This window comes from Corythoichthys intestinalis, chromosome 13 (genome assembly GCF_030265065.1).
Source record: "Corythoichthys intestinalis isolate RoL2023-P3 chromosome 13, ASM3026506v1, whole genome shotgun sequence".
Taxonomy (NCBI): Eukaryota; Metazoa; Chordata; class Actinopteri; order Syngnathiformes; family Syngnathidae; genus Corythoichthys; species Corythoichthys intestinalis.
Window position 1 is genome coordinate 9,342,075 of NC_080407.1, and position 14,586 is coordinate 9,356,660.

Below are 14,586 nucleotides of genomic sequence, written 5' to 3' on the forward strand. Positions count from 1 at the left end.
ATTGTATGCATTATTTTGAAATAAAAGAGCCACATTTCTTTATTTAACCACTGGATAATGCTTAACCAAAAATGGAAAAGATTACACATCTTCCCTTTCCACTTTGTCACAAAACTCGTACACTTAAATTGTCGTTTGGAGCAGCGGTGAATGCTTAAGTAATTAAAAGAAAGCTAGCGTAGCGGGCTCCGGTATTGGGATTGAACAGAAAAGAAAACAATTGGGTCCTGCTCATTAAATACTGAAAAACAGCCTGTATTTTCTACATAACTGCATAAACCTGTGTACGTGTAGTCAGAAGGATTTCCCAGATCAGTTCCTGATCGATGGAGATACTCTGGACTCTTCCTTGCTGGGGCCTGATATCGCACAACCTGGACCACCCACCGTTTCGCCGGCAACTTCCTCACGCTTCTCTCTCGTGTTCAGGCTTTTATTTCAGGCGGCGAGGTATAAATCTGCTCCGAGTTGTCTGCCGCCAGTTCCTCTGAATCACATGAACAAAAAGGTGGACTTGTGTTATGATGTTGAAAAAACAAAAACAAAAAGGGATTTGCTATTTTCGGCCGTTTTCCCACTCAAAACTTTGAGGAAAAAATGCAAAACTACCTGGTCTTGTGTGGAAAAATTGCTTTTCAGAGGAAAAAAAAGATAGTCTAGGGCTGCTTTGCTAAGTCAGAACGTGGACGACTCCCAGTAATTGAACAAAATATGCATTCTATTTCTTACCGGTAAAACTTGAAGGAAAATACCATGTATACTCGCGTACAACTCGAATTTTTTTAACTGAAATGTTTGCGGGTGCGACCTATACGCCAGATATTCTGTCTTCGCTTTGAACGTATTCGCTTTGAAAGTATGTAACGGTTCATGTGGATTTTTTTTAACCATTTCAGTTTTGCATGTTCGAATCTGTTCACTTGTGAGCCGTTTCGGTTTAAAGATTTTTTCCCCTCAAAGAATCACTTGATCTTCTTTGCATCGCAGTATTAATGCTAATGCTAGCTTAAGCCTAGTTTAGCTGGTGAGCTAGAATGTTGCAGCATTTCAACAGCGAATTTGTGAGTTTTCTTTTCTCAACTTTTGTCGCATAAGACTTTTACTCTCAAGTTCAGCTAATACTTAGCTCACCATCCCGTTAGTTTAAATTTGCTTTGTTCTAGTGTCTTCGCCTGATCCAGTTCGGTCACTAGTTTCTGCTAGCAGTCTATCTTCCGCCAGAGACAATTTAAGACCGTCCAAATTTATGTAGCTACTTTTAGTAGCTTAAAAGACTCCTTCTAAACGCTCGTCAAAAACAATATAATGGACACAGTAGGTAGCGCTGCACCTGAGTATAAACCAAACATGAAAGTGCAAATTATACTCCAGAAAATACTGTACTTTTGGTAACCACTGTACGTGCCCTGCATGAATAATATTTAAAAATGCCCTAAAGTAGCAGGGTTACCAGGAAGAACACATTTCCAGAGGCCATAGGTCTTTCCCACTGCTGTCTGCCAGAGACGAAGTGTGCCATCCTCTGAGCCGCTAGCATACAGCTCGCCATCTGGGCTGAAGCGGACACAGTGCACGGGACCGAAGTGGCCTTTATACGATTCTTCAAGTAGGAGAGAAAGAACACATATATTGTAATTCAGAACAAAAAAAAAATGTCAAAAACATTTACCTAGCTCTTCCTTGGTGCTGTAGTCAAATTTATAGAGCTTGAAATCCTCTCCGCCAGCAACAAAGAAGTCCTTTTCTGGGTGTAGAGATGCCGAGTTGATAGTAGCAGGGGCGTCCACAGATTTAATCAGGTCCAGACTGTAAAATTCGCTAAGTGTTATGTCCTCTGGTCTTATGTTGACTACTTTTTGGGTTTGATTTCTTTCTAGGATTGTACGTTGTTCATCCGTCCACAGGATGTCGCTATTCTAACTCAGAATCTTAAGTTTTTCTTTGGTATTGCTGTTTGCGCTCGGCTTCCCCTAGTGGCGACTTGCTGTAAGCAGCAGGCAGAAAGAACTTTTTATTTCAGTTGGAAAGGAGGCCTTGAGGTGTTAAGACGTTACACACCTCCTCTGCACCATACATCGTTGGGAACCCTTGACAAAACAAAATCTGTAAGTTTGTACGTTTTAACAATGGGTTAGATGTAATTTTGGTGTGTCTATTCTGTTATTTTGTTGTTATTTATGTGGCGCGAACCCACACGTTTTTGTGCTAAGCTAAAGTAGCCACTTCATTTCATTTGCTCATAATGGAGCCAGTTTTCTGTTATTTACATAAACATGTTATTGTATAGAACCTTTTATTTTGTGTATAACATTGGTGTTTTATGTATGTTTCAGTTTTACCACACACACACACACGCACACACGTTGACACAAAGAAATAAATGAGAGGAAGGAGTTCGGGCCTCCAAGTTTCTTTGTCGGTTTAGCTCGCTGCCAAAGTCGAGTAGCCATACGCTCGGCTGAGGGCAGAAGAGTAAAAAGATTTTCAACACATCAAGCACCCAAGATGTCTCAGCAAGAAGTTTCACCACCTATCAGCCAAGTGGTCACCAGGTCGGAGGCCAGTCATTCTCATTCTTCACGCCGGTCCAGAACGAGTCAAGCTGCTGCACAAGCACGAGCAGACGCCGAAGCTGCCTACGCCAGAGCACGGTACGCCAAACGCCAAATCGACATGGAGGTCGAGAAGGCACGCATCGAGGCAACACTACACGCTCTGAAGACGGAAGGTGAAGCAGAAGCAGCGCTCGCCGCAGCTAAAGTTTGGGAGGCGACTTTCGAAGAAGAGGAGCGCGCCAAAGTCGACCTCAGCGAGCAAGGGGTATTTTCCAAGACACCCCCCTCCATCAGGCGTGCACAAGAGTATGTGCATGCTCACTTTGACGACCAGCGTGTCCAAGCAGATGGCACACAAACGCCAAACAATGAGCACCTGGTTAGGCACAATGACTCTCAACAACCAGAAAATAGCCCAAAATCAGCTGGTGCTTTTCCACATGTGCGTCACATCGACATCGCTGACGAAGAGCATCTCCAATCTCATCGTGCGAGAACGGACATCTCACACCAGCCTACACCTTCAGCAACCCCACAAAGTGAACTGTCCAATTTAGCAGCCTATCTAGCACGGCGTGATCTGCTGACATCGGGGTTCAAGGTTTTCGACAACCGGCCAGAGTCCTACCTGTCCTGGAAGTCCATGTTCTGCAACGCGACGGAAGGCCTCAATCTCAAGCCCAGCGAAGAGCTCGACCTTCTCACCAAGTGGCTCGGCGGGGAGTCTCTTCAACACGCTCAGAGGATCAGGGCGGTCCACGTGAGTAATCCACAGGCAGGTCTCCAACGTCTGTGGCAGCGGCTAGACAAGACTTATGGCTCTCCAGAGGTAATTGAATCCTCACTCTTCCAACGGTTGCAGACTTTTCCAAGAATCTCCAACAAAGACACTCACTTACTGCAGGAGCTTGCTGATCTTCTGTTAGAGCTATCGTATGCCAAAAGTGAAAGTTATTTGCCGGGTCTTAGCTTTCTCGACACACCAAGGGGCATAAACCCGATAGTTGAAAAACTCCCATATGGACTCCAGGAGTCATGGGTTACACAAGGTACCAAATACAAAAGGGAAAACGGTGCAGTCTATCCACCTTTTTCGTATTTTGTGCGGTTCGTAAATGACTACGCTGAAATGAGAACAGACCCTAGCTTTATGTTACAGTGTTCAAACGTAATAAATCCAAGGGTTGATAAGACATCAGTAAGACGAGACAAATACAGAGTTCCATTGGCGGTGAATAAAATAGAGATCAGTCCGGCTAAATTGACAGCACTCGATCCAGACAAACAATGTCCTATCCACCAAAAACCACATTCACTCGTCAAATGCAGGGGGTTTAGAATGAAAACACTAGACGAAAGAAAGAACATTCTCAAAGAGCACGCCATTTGTTTTAAATGTTGTGCGTCCACAAATCACAGGGCTCGAGACTGTAAAGCTATTATCCAATGCTCAGAATGTGATAGCGATGCTCATGTGTCTGCCATGCATGTCGGTCCACCTCCATGGACACCTCAAGACTTTAATCCCCCAACCCAGAGTCACGGCGGGGAGTCTGAGGGCCCAAATCCTGTGAACACAGCCAGTTGCACAGAAGTATGTGGGCAAGGCGTAAAAGGAAAATCATGCTCAAAGATCTGTTTAGTTAATGTATATCGCCGAACTTCTCCAGAAAAGAAAAAGAGGGTATATGCCATGTTGGATGATCAGAGCAATTCATCCTTAGCCAGATCTGCGTTTTTTGACATGTTTAATGTGCAAGGTACCATATTCCCATACACCATGAGAACATGTGCAGGTTTATCAGAGACACAAGGTCGTAAAGCTGATGGCTTTGTTGTAGAAGATGTAGATGGTAAGGTCTCCATGATGCTGCCTACAATAACAGAATGTGATCAGATTCCAGATAATAGAGACGAAATTCCCAGCCCTGAGGTAGCAGCAGCTCACCCTCATTTGCGATCAATCGCTTCACAGATTCCTCCTCTCGACCCATCGGCAGACATTCTTCTGCTCCTGGGAAGGGACATCATTCAGGCTCATAAAGTTCGTGGTCAGGTAAATGGGCCAAACAATGCACCTCATGCCCAGCGTCTCGATTTAGGATGGGTTGTCATAGGTGATGTCTGTCTCTCTGGAGCTCATAAACCCACATTGAACTCATTTAAGACGAACGTTCTAAACAGTGGACGTCCCACGTTCCTCAGTCCTTGCGAAAACACAATCGTTATCAAAGAGAAATACACCAAAAACGATCCACTAAACACACAAGCGGAACTAGGACAACATATTTTCCAACAAACAACAAATGACGACAAAGTTGCACTTTCGGCAGAAGATGCGTTGTTCCTAGACATTATGCACAACAACTTTGCTAAAGATGAGGCGAATAACTGGGTAGCTCCACTTCCATTCCGCTCACCTAGGCGGCGCCTACCTGACAATCGGGAGCAGGCCTACAATCGTTTAATGTCGCTCCGCAAAACGCTGAGAAGAAAACCTGAAATGAGAGCGCATTACGCTGAGTTTATGGAGAAAATATTCAGCAAGGGCCATGCCGAACCAGCGCCCGCACTGGCGCCAGATCAAGAGTGCTGGTATCTCCCTAGTTTTGGCGTTTACCACCCGCAAAAGCCAGAAAAAATTAGGGTAGTCTTTGATTCGAGTGCTCAACTTGACAATGTTTCTCTCAATGACGTGCTCCTCAAGGGACCAGATCTTAACAACACTCTCGTAGGAGTTCTGATGCGGTTTAGGTCCGACCCATACGCCGTTATGGCAGATGTGGAGCATATGTTTCACAACTTTATAGTACGAGAAGACCACCGTAACTACCTTCGTTTCTTGTGGTTCCAAAATCATGACCTTGATGGAAAAGTGCAAGAATTTAGGATGACTGTCCATGTGTTTGGTAATTGTCCTTCCCCATCAGTCGCCATCTTTGGACTGAAAAGAACAGCCATAGAAGGAGAAATGGAATTTGGCAGTGACGCAAAAGAATTCATTGAACGGCACTTCTATGTAGATGATGGGCTAAAATCATTCTCTTCCATAGAGCAGGCCATTGATGTTCTTAGTAGGGCACAGAAGATGCTGGCTCAGTGTAACATACGCCTGCACAAAATCTCATCCAATTGTCCTCTCATAACAGGAGCCTTTCCAACCGAAGATCGTGCTGTAGGCATGCAAGGTCTTGACATTGGGCAGACTACCCCACCAATGCAGCGCAGTTTGGGCTTAGGATGGGAGCTGTTGACTGACCAATTCAAGTTCCAAGTAAGAGTAAATGAAAGGCCGTTCACAAAAAGGGGAGTTCTGTCAGTTATCAACAGTGTGTTCGACCCACTTGGGTTTGCTATTCCAGTAATCGTAGGGGGTAGAACCATACTCAGAGACATTTCCACAAATGTTTCAGAGTGGGACACTGAACTGCCAAAAGACAAATTAGAACAGTGGCAAAAGTGGAAAAGTTCCCTCGGACACCTACAACATCTTGAAATTCCCAGAATGTACACTTCAATACCGCTGTCTGCAGCCCAAAGAATAGAGATTGACGTTTTTTGTGATGCTTCCACAAAAGGCGTAGGTGCTGTAGCATACCTCAAACTCACAAATGAGGACGGACACAGCGAAGTGGGATTCCTCCTCGGCAAAGCACGTTTAGCTCCTAAACCAGACATCACCATACCCCGACTTGAACTCTGTGCAGCAGTCCTGGCCGTGGAAGTAGCAGAGTTGGTTCTAGAGGAGCTGGATGTCACAGTCGATCAGGTGAATCTTTACACAGACTCAAAGGTAGTGCTTGGGTACATCTCAAACACCAAGAGACGCTTTCACGTTTATGTGCACAACAGAGTCGAACGCATCAGGCGCTTTGCACAAACTCACCAGTGGCATTACGTGCCCACACACTTAAATCCGGCAGACCATGCCACACGAACGTTGCCCGCTGAGCAGCTCTCCAGCTCCACCTGGCTCAGAGGCCCAGCTTTCCTCTCCAGGTTGGACCAAAGTCAAGTTCGAAGTCAAACCTTCGATCTCATAGACCCAGAGACTGACTGTGAGTTGCGTCCTGAGGTAACAACTTGCACTACCACCCTATCAAAAGGCCAGTTTAATAGTGCCAGATTTGAAAGGTTTTCAAGTTGGAAGGTGCTGCAAAAGGCTATTGCAAAACTCCAACATATAGCTCAATCATTCAAGAACAACTCTGAGGTTTCCTGTCGTGGCTGGCACAACTGCAACAAACATTTAACTGAAAAGTCACTGCAACTAGCCAAGACCACGATCATTCGCACCGTTCAAAGAGAGGTCTTCGCAGAAGATATTGGATGCATTGAAAAAGGCACAGCTTTAAAAAACTCAAGTCCACTCAGCAAACTGAATCCATTTGTTGACACGCAAGGGCTCCTTAAAGTTGGAGGCCGACTAAAGAAAGCACAGTTGTCTGCAGAAGAAACCAATCCCATACTCGTCCCTGGAAAGCATCATCTTGCTCAGCTCATAATAAGACACTTTCACGAAAAATTATGTCACCAGGGAAGGCATTTCACGGAGGGAGCAGTCAGAGCAGGGGGCTTTTGGATTGTGGGAGGAAAAAGAGCAGTAAGCAGTGTGATTTTCAAGTGCATCACATGCCGCAAATTAAGGGGCAGGCAACCTGAACAGATCATGGCTGAGCTACCTGAAGACAGGCTGTCCACGGACCCTCCTTTCACAAATGTAGGCCTTGATGTGTTCGGTCCCTGGTCCGTTACAGTGAGAAAAACGCGTGGTGCTAATGCAGATGCTAAAAGATGGGCAGTCATATTCACCTGCATGAGTACACGTGCAATTCATATTGAAGTGATTGAGTCAATGGACACATCGTCATTCATTAATGCACTGCGTCGTTTCTTTGCCATCCGAGGTGGTGCCAAACTCTTGAGATCTGATTGTGGGACAAATTTTGTGAGTGCCTGCAAAGAGCTCCAAATAGACAAACTAGGCTGTCACAATGACAAAATAGGCACATTCTTGAAAGACAGTGCGTGCAAATGGCAGTTTAATCCTCCACATGCATCCCATATGGCTGGTTCCTGGGAACGCATGATCGGCGTCACCCGAAAAATCCTCAATGCAATGCTCCTTGAACATCCATATGGGAAGCTCACACATGAAGTACTCGTAACATTGTTAGCTGAAGTCACCGCAATTGTAAATGCCCGTCCGCTAACAGCCGTTTCTACAGATCCCGAAAACCCAGTCATTCTTACTCCTGCGATGCTACTCACGCAAAAGGTTGGCACACCACCGATTCCACCAGGGCAGTTTCAGACCAGTGACCTATTCAAAGCCCAATGGAAGCGCGTGCAGTACTTAGCTAATGTTTTCTGGAGTCGTTGGCAGAAAGAATACATCGCAGGCTTGCAGGTTCGTCGCAAGTGGAAAATAAAAAAGCCGAACCTTCAAATGGGCGACGTTGTTTTAATGAGGGAGTCTCTGGAACATAGGAATAATTGGCCACTCGGACTGATCACAAAATCTTTCCCAAGTGAGGACGGTAATGTCAGAAAAGTTGAGGTTAAGATTTGCCGAAACGGCGAGAATAGGTTTTACATTCGCCCAATTCGTGAAGTTGTGCTTTTGCTGTCTAAGGGTAGCATGTAAAACGAGTTGTTGTTGTGTATCGTTCATTAGTTAAGAGCTGACATCTTGCAGATGTCAGGCGGGGAGTGTTATGTCCTCTGGTCTTATGTTGACTACTTTTTGGGTTTGATTTCTTTCTAGGATTGTACGTTGTTCATCCGTCCACAGGATGTCGCTATTCTAACTCAGAATCTTAAGTTTTTCTTTGGTATTGCTGTTTGCGCTCGGCTTCCCCTAGTGGCGACTTGCTGTAAGCAGCAGGCAGAAAGAACTTTTTATTTCAGTTGGAAAGGAGGCCTTGAGGTGTTAAGACGTTACACACCTCCTCTGCACCATACATCGTTGGGAACCCTTGACAAAACAAAATCTGTAAGTTTGTACGTTTTAACAATGGGTTAGATGTAATTTTGGTGTGTCTATTCTGTTATTTTGTTGTTATTTATGTGGCGCGAACCCACACGTTTTTGTGCTAAGCTAAAGTAGCCACTTCATTTCATTTGCTCATAATGGAGCCAGTTTTCTGTTATTTACATAAACATGTTATTGTATAGAACCTTTTATTTTGTGTATAACATTGGTGTTTTATGTATGTTTCAGTTTTACCACACACACACACACGCACACACGTTGACACAAAGAAATAAATGAGAGGAAGGAGTTCGGGCCTCCAAGTTTCTTTGTCGGTTTAGCTCGCTGCCAAAGTCGAGTAGCCATACGCTCGGCTGAGGGCAGAAGACTAAGGTTATCCTCCAGTAGAGAGCGATCCTTGTACGACGTTAAGCGCTAACGTTAGCCAGTCAGGTATAAACTTCTGTTCTAAGGCTAACAATGGAAGCACCACATTAGCGGCTAAGGTCATACAACATTCATTACGGTACAGATTGCTATATAATTTAGCAGAAGTGCTATAATTTTTAGTAAAGGCTGTAAATACCTGAGAGCGTTGTAAAAAGCGATCGTTTTTCCGTATGTGATGACAAGAATCTCGCCGTCCACCACATACTCCATGCTGCTCACGGATGTGTCGAACGTCAGTGTCTTCACCACCTCCATGGAGGTCCTGTCCCACAGTCTGGTAAAGTTCACAAACCAATGACATCATTCGTTACCACTCACTGGCTATTTTTCTGAGGTAGTTTTTTTTTAAGCTACACAAAAATCTGGACAGTCTTAAATTGTCTCTGGAACTAAGAGACGGAAAAAGACCACATCTTGGTCACTTGAAGGTAGAAGCTAAAATAGAGAATGCCAAGCTAGCTAAGATAAAATAAGCTAACAGGCATTTCGATTAACAGACTATTCCCAAGTAATGTCTGTGTACATGTAGACATGTGCCGGTTACCGGTTTCACGGTTTACCGTGGTGTGAAAACGTCACGGTTTCAAAACCACTAAAATTTTCCGTCATACCTTAGTACGGTATTCGCTATTTTTCATGTGCCAAAATGCAGCCGAAGTGGCTTGGTGCGGCAGCGCTCACCCTTCCCGTTTGTTGCCGTGAGTGTTAGTGACTCTATTCTGCTAAACAGCCCGGAAACCCAAAAACAAACCCTCCAAACACAATGCGTACTTTTCTTCAATTTATTGAGCTCTCAAATCGTGGTGAAATATACAAATGAATACATTTAAAACATTATACAATTGTATTTTTCCACATGTGAGTAGGTTCAACAGGATAGCAGTAGCGCCATGAAAAAGGTCGCCAAAAACAAAACATACATTTTCCTTTCAAATTCATTATACAAACTAACTAAAACTTACAAAGACGAATGTTAGCCTAGGCTAAGCTGGGAGAGCAGCTTCGTCGACGTTTTATGTCTCACAGCCGCTGAGTGAGAAACATGCTTGAATGAAGGGGGGGGGAGAAATTTTTTTAAAAAAAGGATTGCGTCAAAGATCGCTAATTGCGAAAGTAGGTCTCACTCCTCACTTTTTGTTTTAGATTAAACCTTTCCTCAACAATATTTACATTTTAACTAACTTATACATTTTTAACTAACTTATTAACTTATGAATTCTTTGTTCTTTTTAACACAAAGGCATGACATCATGTAGAAGAAAGTTGACACAGTGGCTGAAATGGCGAAACTTCAGCTTCTCCCCCTCATAAAAAGTCATACAGTATATATTTTTAATTTTATTTAGAAGTATTTTTACTTTTTTATAGCAATTATTTTGTTCTTGCTCTAATATTGAGCAACTTGAGCTGTGACTGTGGGTATAGTCTAGGTTCTATTTATTTTAATTTTATATAAAATATTTGTTATTTTTTGTTAATTTATTTATTTTCACATTAATTTATTTTCACATTATATTCATGTTCCAATTTGCAAATATGTTCTGAAAAAATAACCTGTTCAATGGAAAAAAGTTTTTTTTTTTTCTTTCTTTTCTTTCTTTTTTATTTGTTTATTTATTTTTTAAACCCATACATCTCAAAATTTTGGAGCTATAATTGCGATACCGTGATACCGTGAAACCGCGGTATTTTTGCTCAGGGTTATCGTACCGTCAAAATCTCATACCGGCACATGCCTATGTACATGCCACGAAAAGTGGAAACAAAAGCTAACAAATTAGCATTGCTGTGTCGAAATGTTGTAATGTAGCTTGCTAATCAAAAGGGACTTACTGTTAGCACCAGAAAATAGCACTTTCAAACTTTTTTTTTTTCTTAACGAGGCCTGCGGTGCATCAGTTTTTGGAACGTATGAAAGACTCAACGGTCAAAGTATGCGTGCTGTGCGGCGCGTCCAACTATATATATACGAATATTATATGTTATTAACTCTAGCATATGCTATAAGCATTAGCATTGCGGACTTTACAAGGGAATTTAGAGGCCAAGCAATACTGCGACTATTTTTTTCTGTTCATGTTGGCCATCCAAGACTTTTACTGACCGTATAGTTTTATCCTCTGCCGCTGATAGAATCTGTTTGTCGTCATTACACCAGAGGGCCTTCCTGATAGGTGAGGTATGACCAGCAATCTCCTGTGGTGCTTAAAACACACCAAAAATATCCCAATGTATAACTTTAAGAGGTTTAATGTACTAATTTTACTCACCTGCTTCTGGACAACTCAGATCATAAATGCGTAGCAGTTTATCATTTCCTCCAGTCAATAGACAGTTGCTGTCCTAAGGAACATGAGTAGAAAATTCTTACAGATCAACCAGAAACATTTGCTGAACTTTCTCAGGACATACCTGGGTAAAGGTGACAGTCTTTACAATATGTTTATGGGCCAATGTAAGGACTTCGTCACCACTCACTGCATCCCAAACTTTTCTGGAAAGCATATTACATGCTATTTTTTTTTGTCAGGTTTTTGTTTCAAATTCTGAGTGATTGGGAACACGTCAACTTACGCTGAGAAGTCTGCGGCGGCGGTGGCAGCCTTGGTGGCATCCGTGTTCAAAGTGGCTCCCCAGACAGCGCCTTTGTGACCCAGAAACGTTCCTATCCAGTCTCCTGTGTCTCCTTGGCGCAACATGGGCTTGCCATCTCAACAAAAAAGAGCAACAACATATCAATAACTACAATACGATCACCTTTTCGATATATTGTCACACCCTGATTGAATACTTGATGAGAAATCTATAATTTTAGAAAATAACATTTTGAAATGAATTATTTATTTATATAGCTATAACAGAGTGGATGATCACACACTAACAACAGAGTAGACAGTAGAGCTGGAATCTTTGGGCACCTAACGATTCAATTACGATTACGATTCAGAGGCTCCGATTCGATTATAAAACTATTATTGATGGACCCCCCTCCTTTTGTTTTTTTTTTTTTTTATGTTTTGTACATTAGTTCCAAAATTGTTCAAAAATCCTCTTGGGCTAAACCAAACTACTATTTCAGTATCAAGTTAACATATAGCAGAAAACAAATATACAAAAATAACAGTAAATAAAAAAACTCCAGTCCCCATTCTGTATCAGCAGCTTTAAACTACATTCAATTAATTTAATGTTGTGAATCAACTGTTACACTTGTTAAAATTGCTCCCGTTATTCCATAATTTCCCTTCTCTCTACATTTGGCCAAGTTTTAAAACTATTTCATCATTTAAAGATAGATTCAAGACAAGATTCTGCCGAATTAGGAGTATTTTAGATAAAAAGTTAATTAGGTTCGCTACAACAGAGCCTTCTAGATAGGTCTACTGCTTTAAGATGGCGGCTGTTTACTTACGCCGGAAAGTCTGTCATTTTGCATCTCTGTTCAATAATACATGTTCTAACACCGACTTCGTCTGTCATTTTGTATCTAGTTCTACATATATATATGATATCTACTGAAGCCGTATGTTTGTAGCAACTAGCAACTGGGCGTTGTTTGTAGCGGCTGTCAGCCTCAGTCAGGTATGATTGTTTTTATCTAGCGGCATGAGTTGAACATGATATTTACTTTCGGTCCGTTCCTCATTGCGTCCCAAAGACCGCGCTGACTGTGTTTTACTTCCGCTTTACCTGGTATAATTCAATAATCGGAATTTGGATATTTGTGAATCGTTCTCTAATCTCGAATCGCGAATAATCTAAGAATCGGAAATTTCGCACGCCTCTAGTAGACCGTGACAGTGGGAACGAACAAAAAGCTTTATTTTAATTAAATAATATATTTCAATTTAAAAACAACACGATTACAGAATACCAGGATAATAAAGTTACTATTATTTTGCAATTTTTCAAAACATTTTAAGACTGAACTTTAATGAAACCATAGCAAAATTCCTTAACTTTTTAAAAATAAATATTAGAAGCCTGTACCCTTGAATTTATAACAGACAATAATACACAAAAAATAACCAGAATGAGTATTTGTCCAACTTTGGCGAAAATACAGCTTTATTTTTACAGGAGACACAAACGGCACCATACTTAAAAAAAATTGACCCTCTTAATATGGGATAAATTGTCATGGGGAATATTTCATAGGTATAGCAGTAAAACAGGTATTGGCAAAAAAAAAAACAAAAAAAACAATACATTTTCAAGATGTATGTTAAACCCACCTTTGCACGCACTAATGAGAAAGTATCCGTAAGGAGTGATCCCACTGAAGGCCAAATCCACTACTGGTCGAGTGTGACCAGAGCAGGTGAGCGGAGTCTGCCTCATAGCCATGGTCCTTGAGCCGCGTACTGAAAGGAACAAGAACCGGCTAGCACTTCAGCTGCTACTTAGCTGCTAAGCTCACACGGAATGGGAAAACACGCACAAACTTTACTAGATAATAGCAATTGTATTGAAGTTTCTGCTATATAAAAACAAAAAGGTGGACATTAAGAGCGTATTTTGCCCAATTTAAACGGCGGGTTTCCCTCCCAGCTAAGGAATGGCTACCGTGCTAATAGCTACAACATAGCAACTAACTAGCAACGTGCAATGCGATGTGACAACAGCTGGGTTGATATACCGGAACTTCCCCGGGCAAGTTACACTTCCGGGGAAACATTTTCAAAATTAAAATGTTACTTTGAAAAGGAACCAACATGACTTGCATATTTTACAACGTTACTAATGCGAATTATTTCTCGATTAGTATTCGATTAACTTTGCTTTGCAAAGCTCCCTCATATATAAATATAAAATATTCATGTCCCCACCCAAAAAAAAAACAAACAAAAAAAAATCCCTATTCATTCACAAAAGCAAAATGATTTAAAATGTCAACATTTTATCTTCAAGGTGTTGAATTGAATGTGCTTGAATGTTCTAAAGCACAAATATCATATTTGTTTTATAAATCGCAAGTGTTGGCCAATGAGGACTAGCGTCGTTACTTGTCGGCCATTTTGTGCCAGTGCCGTTCAACAAAAATAACGGTCAGTGGAGTATGCGTTTTAAAATACAGTCTCCTTAAAAACTCAGTTTTCATAGTTGTTCTTCATAGACGTCAGTGATTTATTAAATTAACACTTGATGACAAAATTTTAAAAAATTAAGATTTAATATTTCACTAATGTTTTTGCTTTCAAGTAGATGCTAAACCAGCTCGAGATAGTTCATTAAAGTACATTAAAAATGAGAAAAAATATATATCATTTTATGTATATTTTTGCTGAGTATTTTAGTGCAGTAACTCTCTCTGCTTCAAGATGGCAGCCGACTCCAACTTTTTTTGATATAGCGCTCCCTGATGGATGATTTAAAGCTTACACAACATTAAAAATGTGTGTCTTCTATTTAACGTGCTGATTTCTAATTTCTGTGAATTCCTAATAGTAAAATGTTGTCTTATTTATCAATTTCATATACTACATTATTTATAGGGAACACTTTTTTAATGTCATATATCTATTCTCAATTTGTAGTATAGTTGTTGTGATAGCAATAGACCTTTTTTTCCACACACGTGGTTATAGATGGGTCATAAAATATAGT

General features: G+C 41.5%; 1 protein-coding gene across 1 annotated transcript; it reads right to left on the bottom strand.

Moving 5' to 3' along the window:
- Positions 1-37: 37 nt before the first annotated feature.
- strap (serine/threonine kinase receptor associated protein) lies at positions 38-13,364 on the bottom strand. The gene is made up of 9 exons (XM_057854870.1): positions 13,215-13,364; positions 11,554-11,689; positions 11,392-11,473; positions 11,250-11,322; positions 11,084-11,183; positions 9,116-9,253; positions 1,670-1,806; positions 1,451-1,600; positions 38-487 (listed from the first exon to the last, which is right to left on the bottom strand). The coding sequence occupies exons 1-9, from the start codon at positions 13,324-13,326 to the stop codon at positions 426-428; spliced, it is 990 nt and encodes a 329-aa protein (XP_057710853.1). The 5' UTR covers positions 13,327-13,364; the 3' UTR covers positions 38-425.
- Between the last annotated feature and the right edge of the window lie 1,222 nt (positions 13,365-14,586).

Bases quoted from the DNA above. Each gene is read 5' to 3' on its own strand.
- strap (XM_057854870.1), bottom strand. From the start codon at position 13,326: ATGGCTATGAGGCAGACTCCGCTCACCTGCTCTGGTCACACTCGACCA. The intron at 11,323-11,391 runs GTATGTCCTGAG...CATGTTCCTTAG, and splicing joins AGACTGTCACCTTTACCCAG to GACAGCAACTGTCTATTGAC. The intron at 11,184-11,249 runs GTGAGTAAAATT...GTGTGTTTTAAG, and splicing joins TCTGAGTTGTCCAGAAGCAG to CACCACAGGAGATTGCTGGT.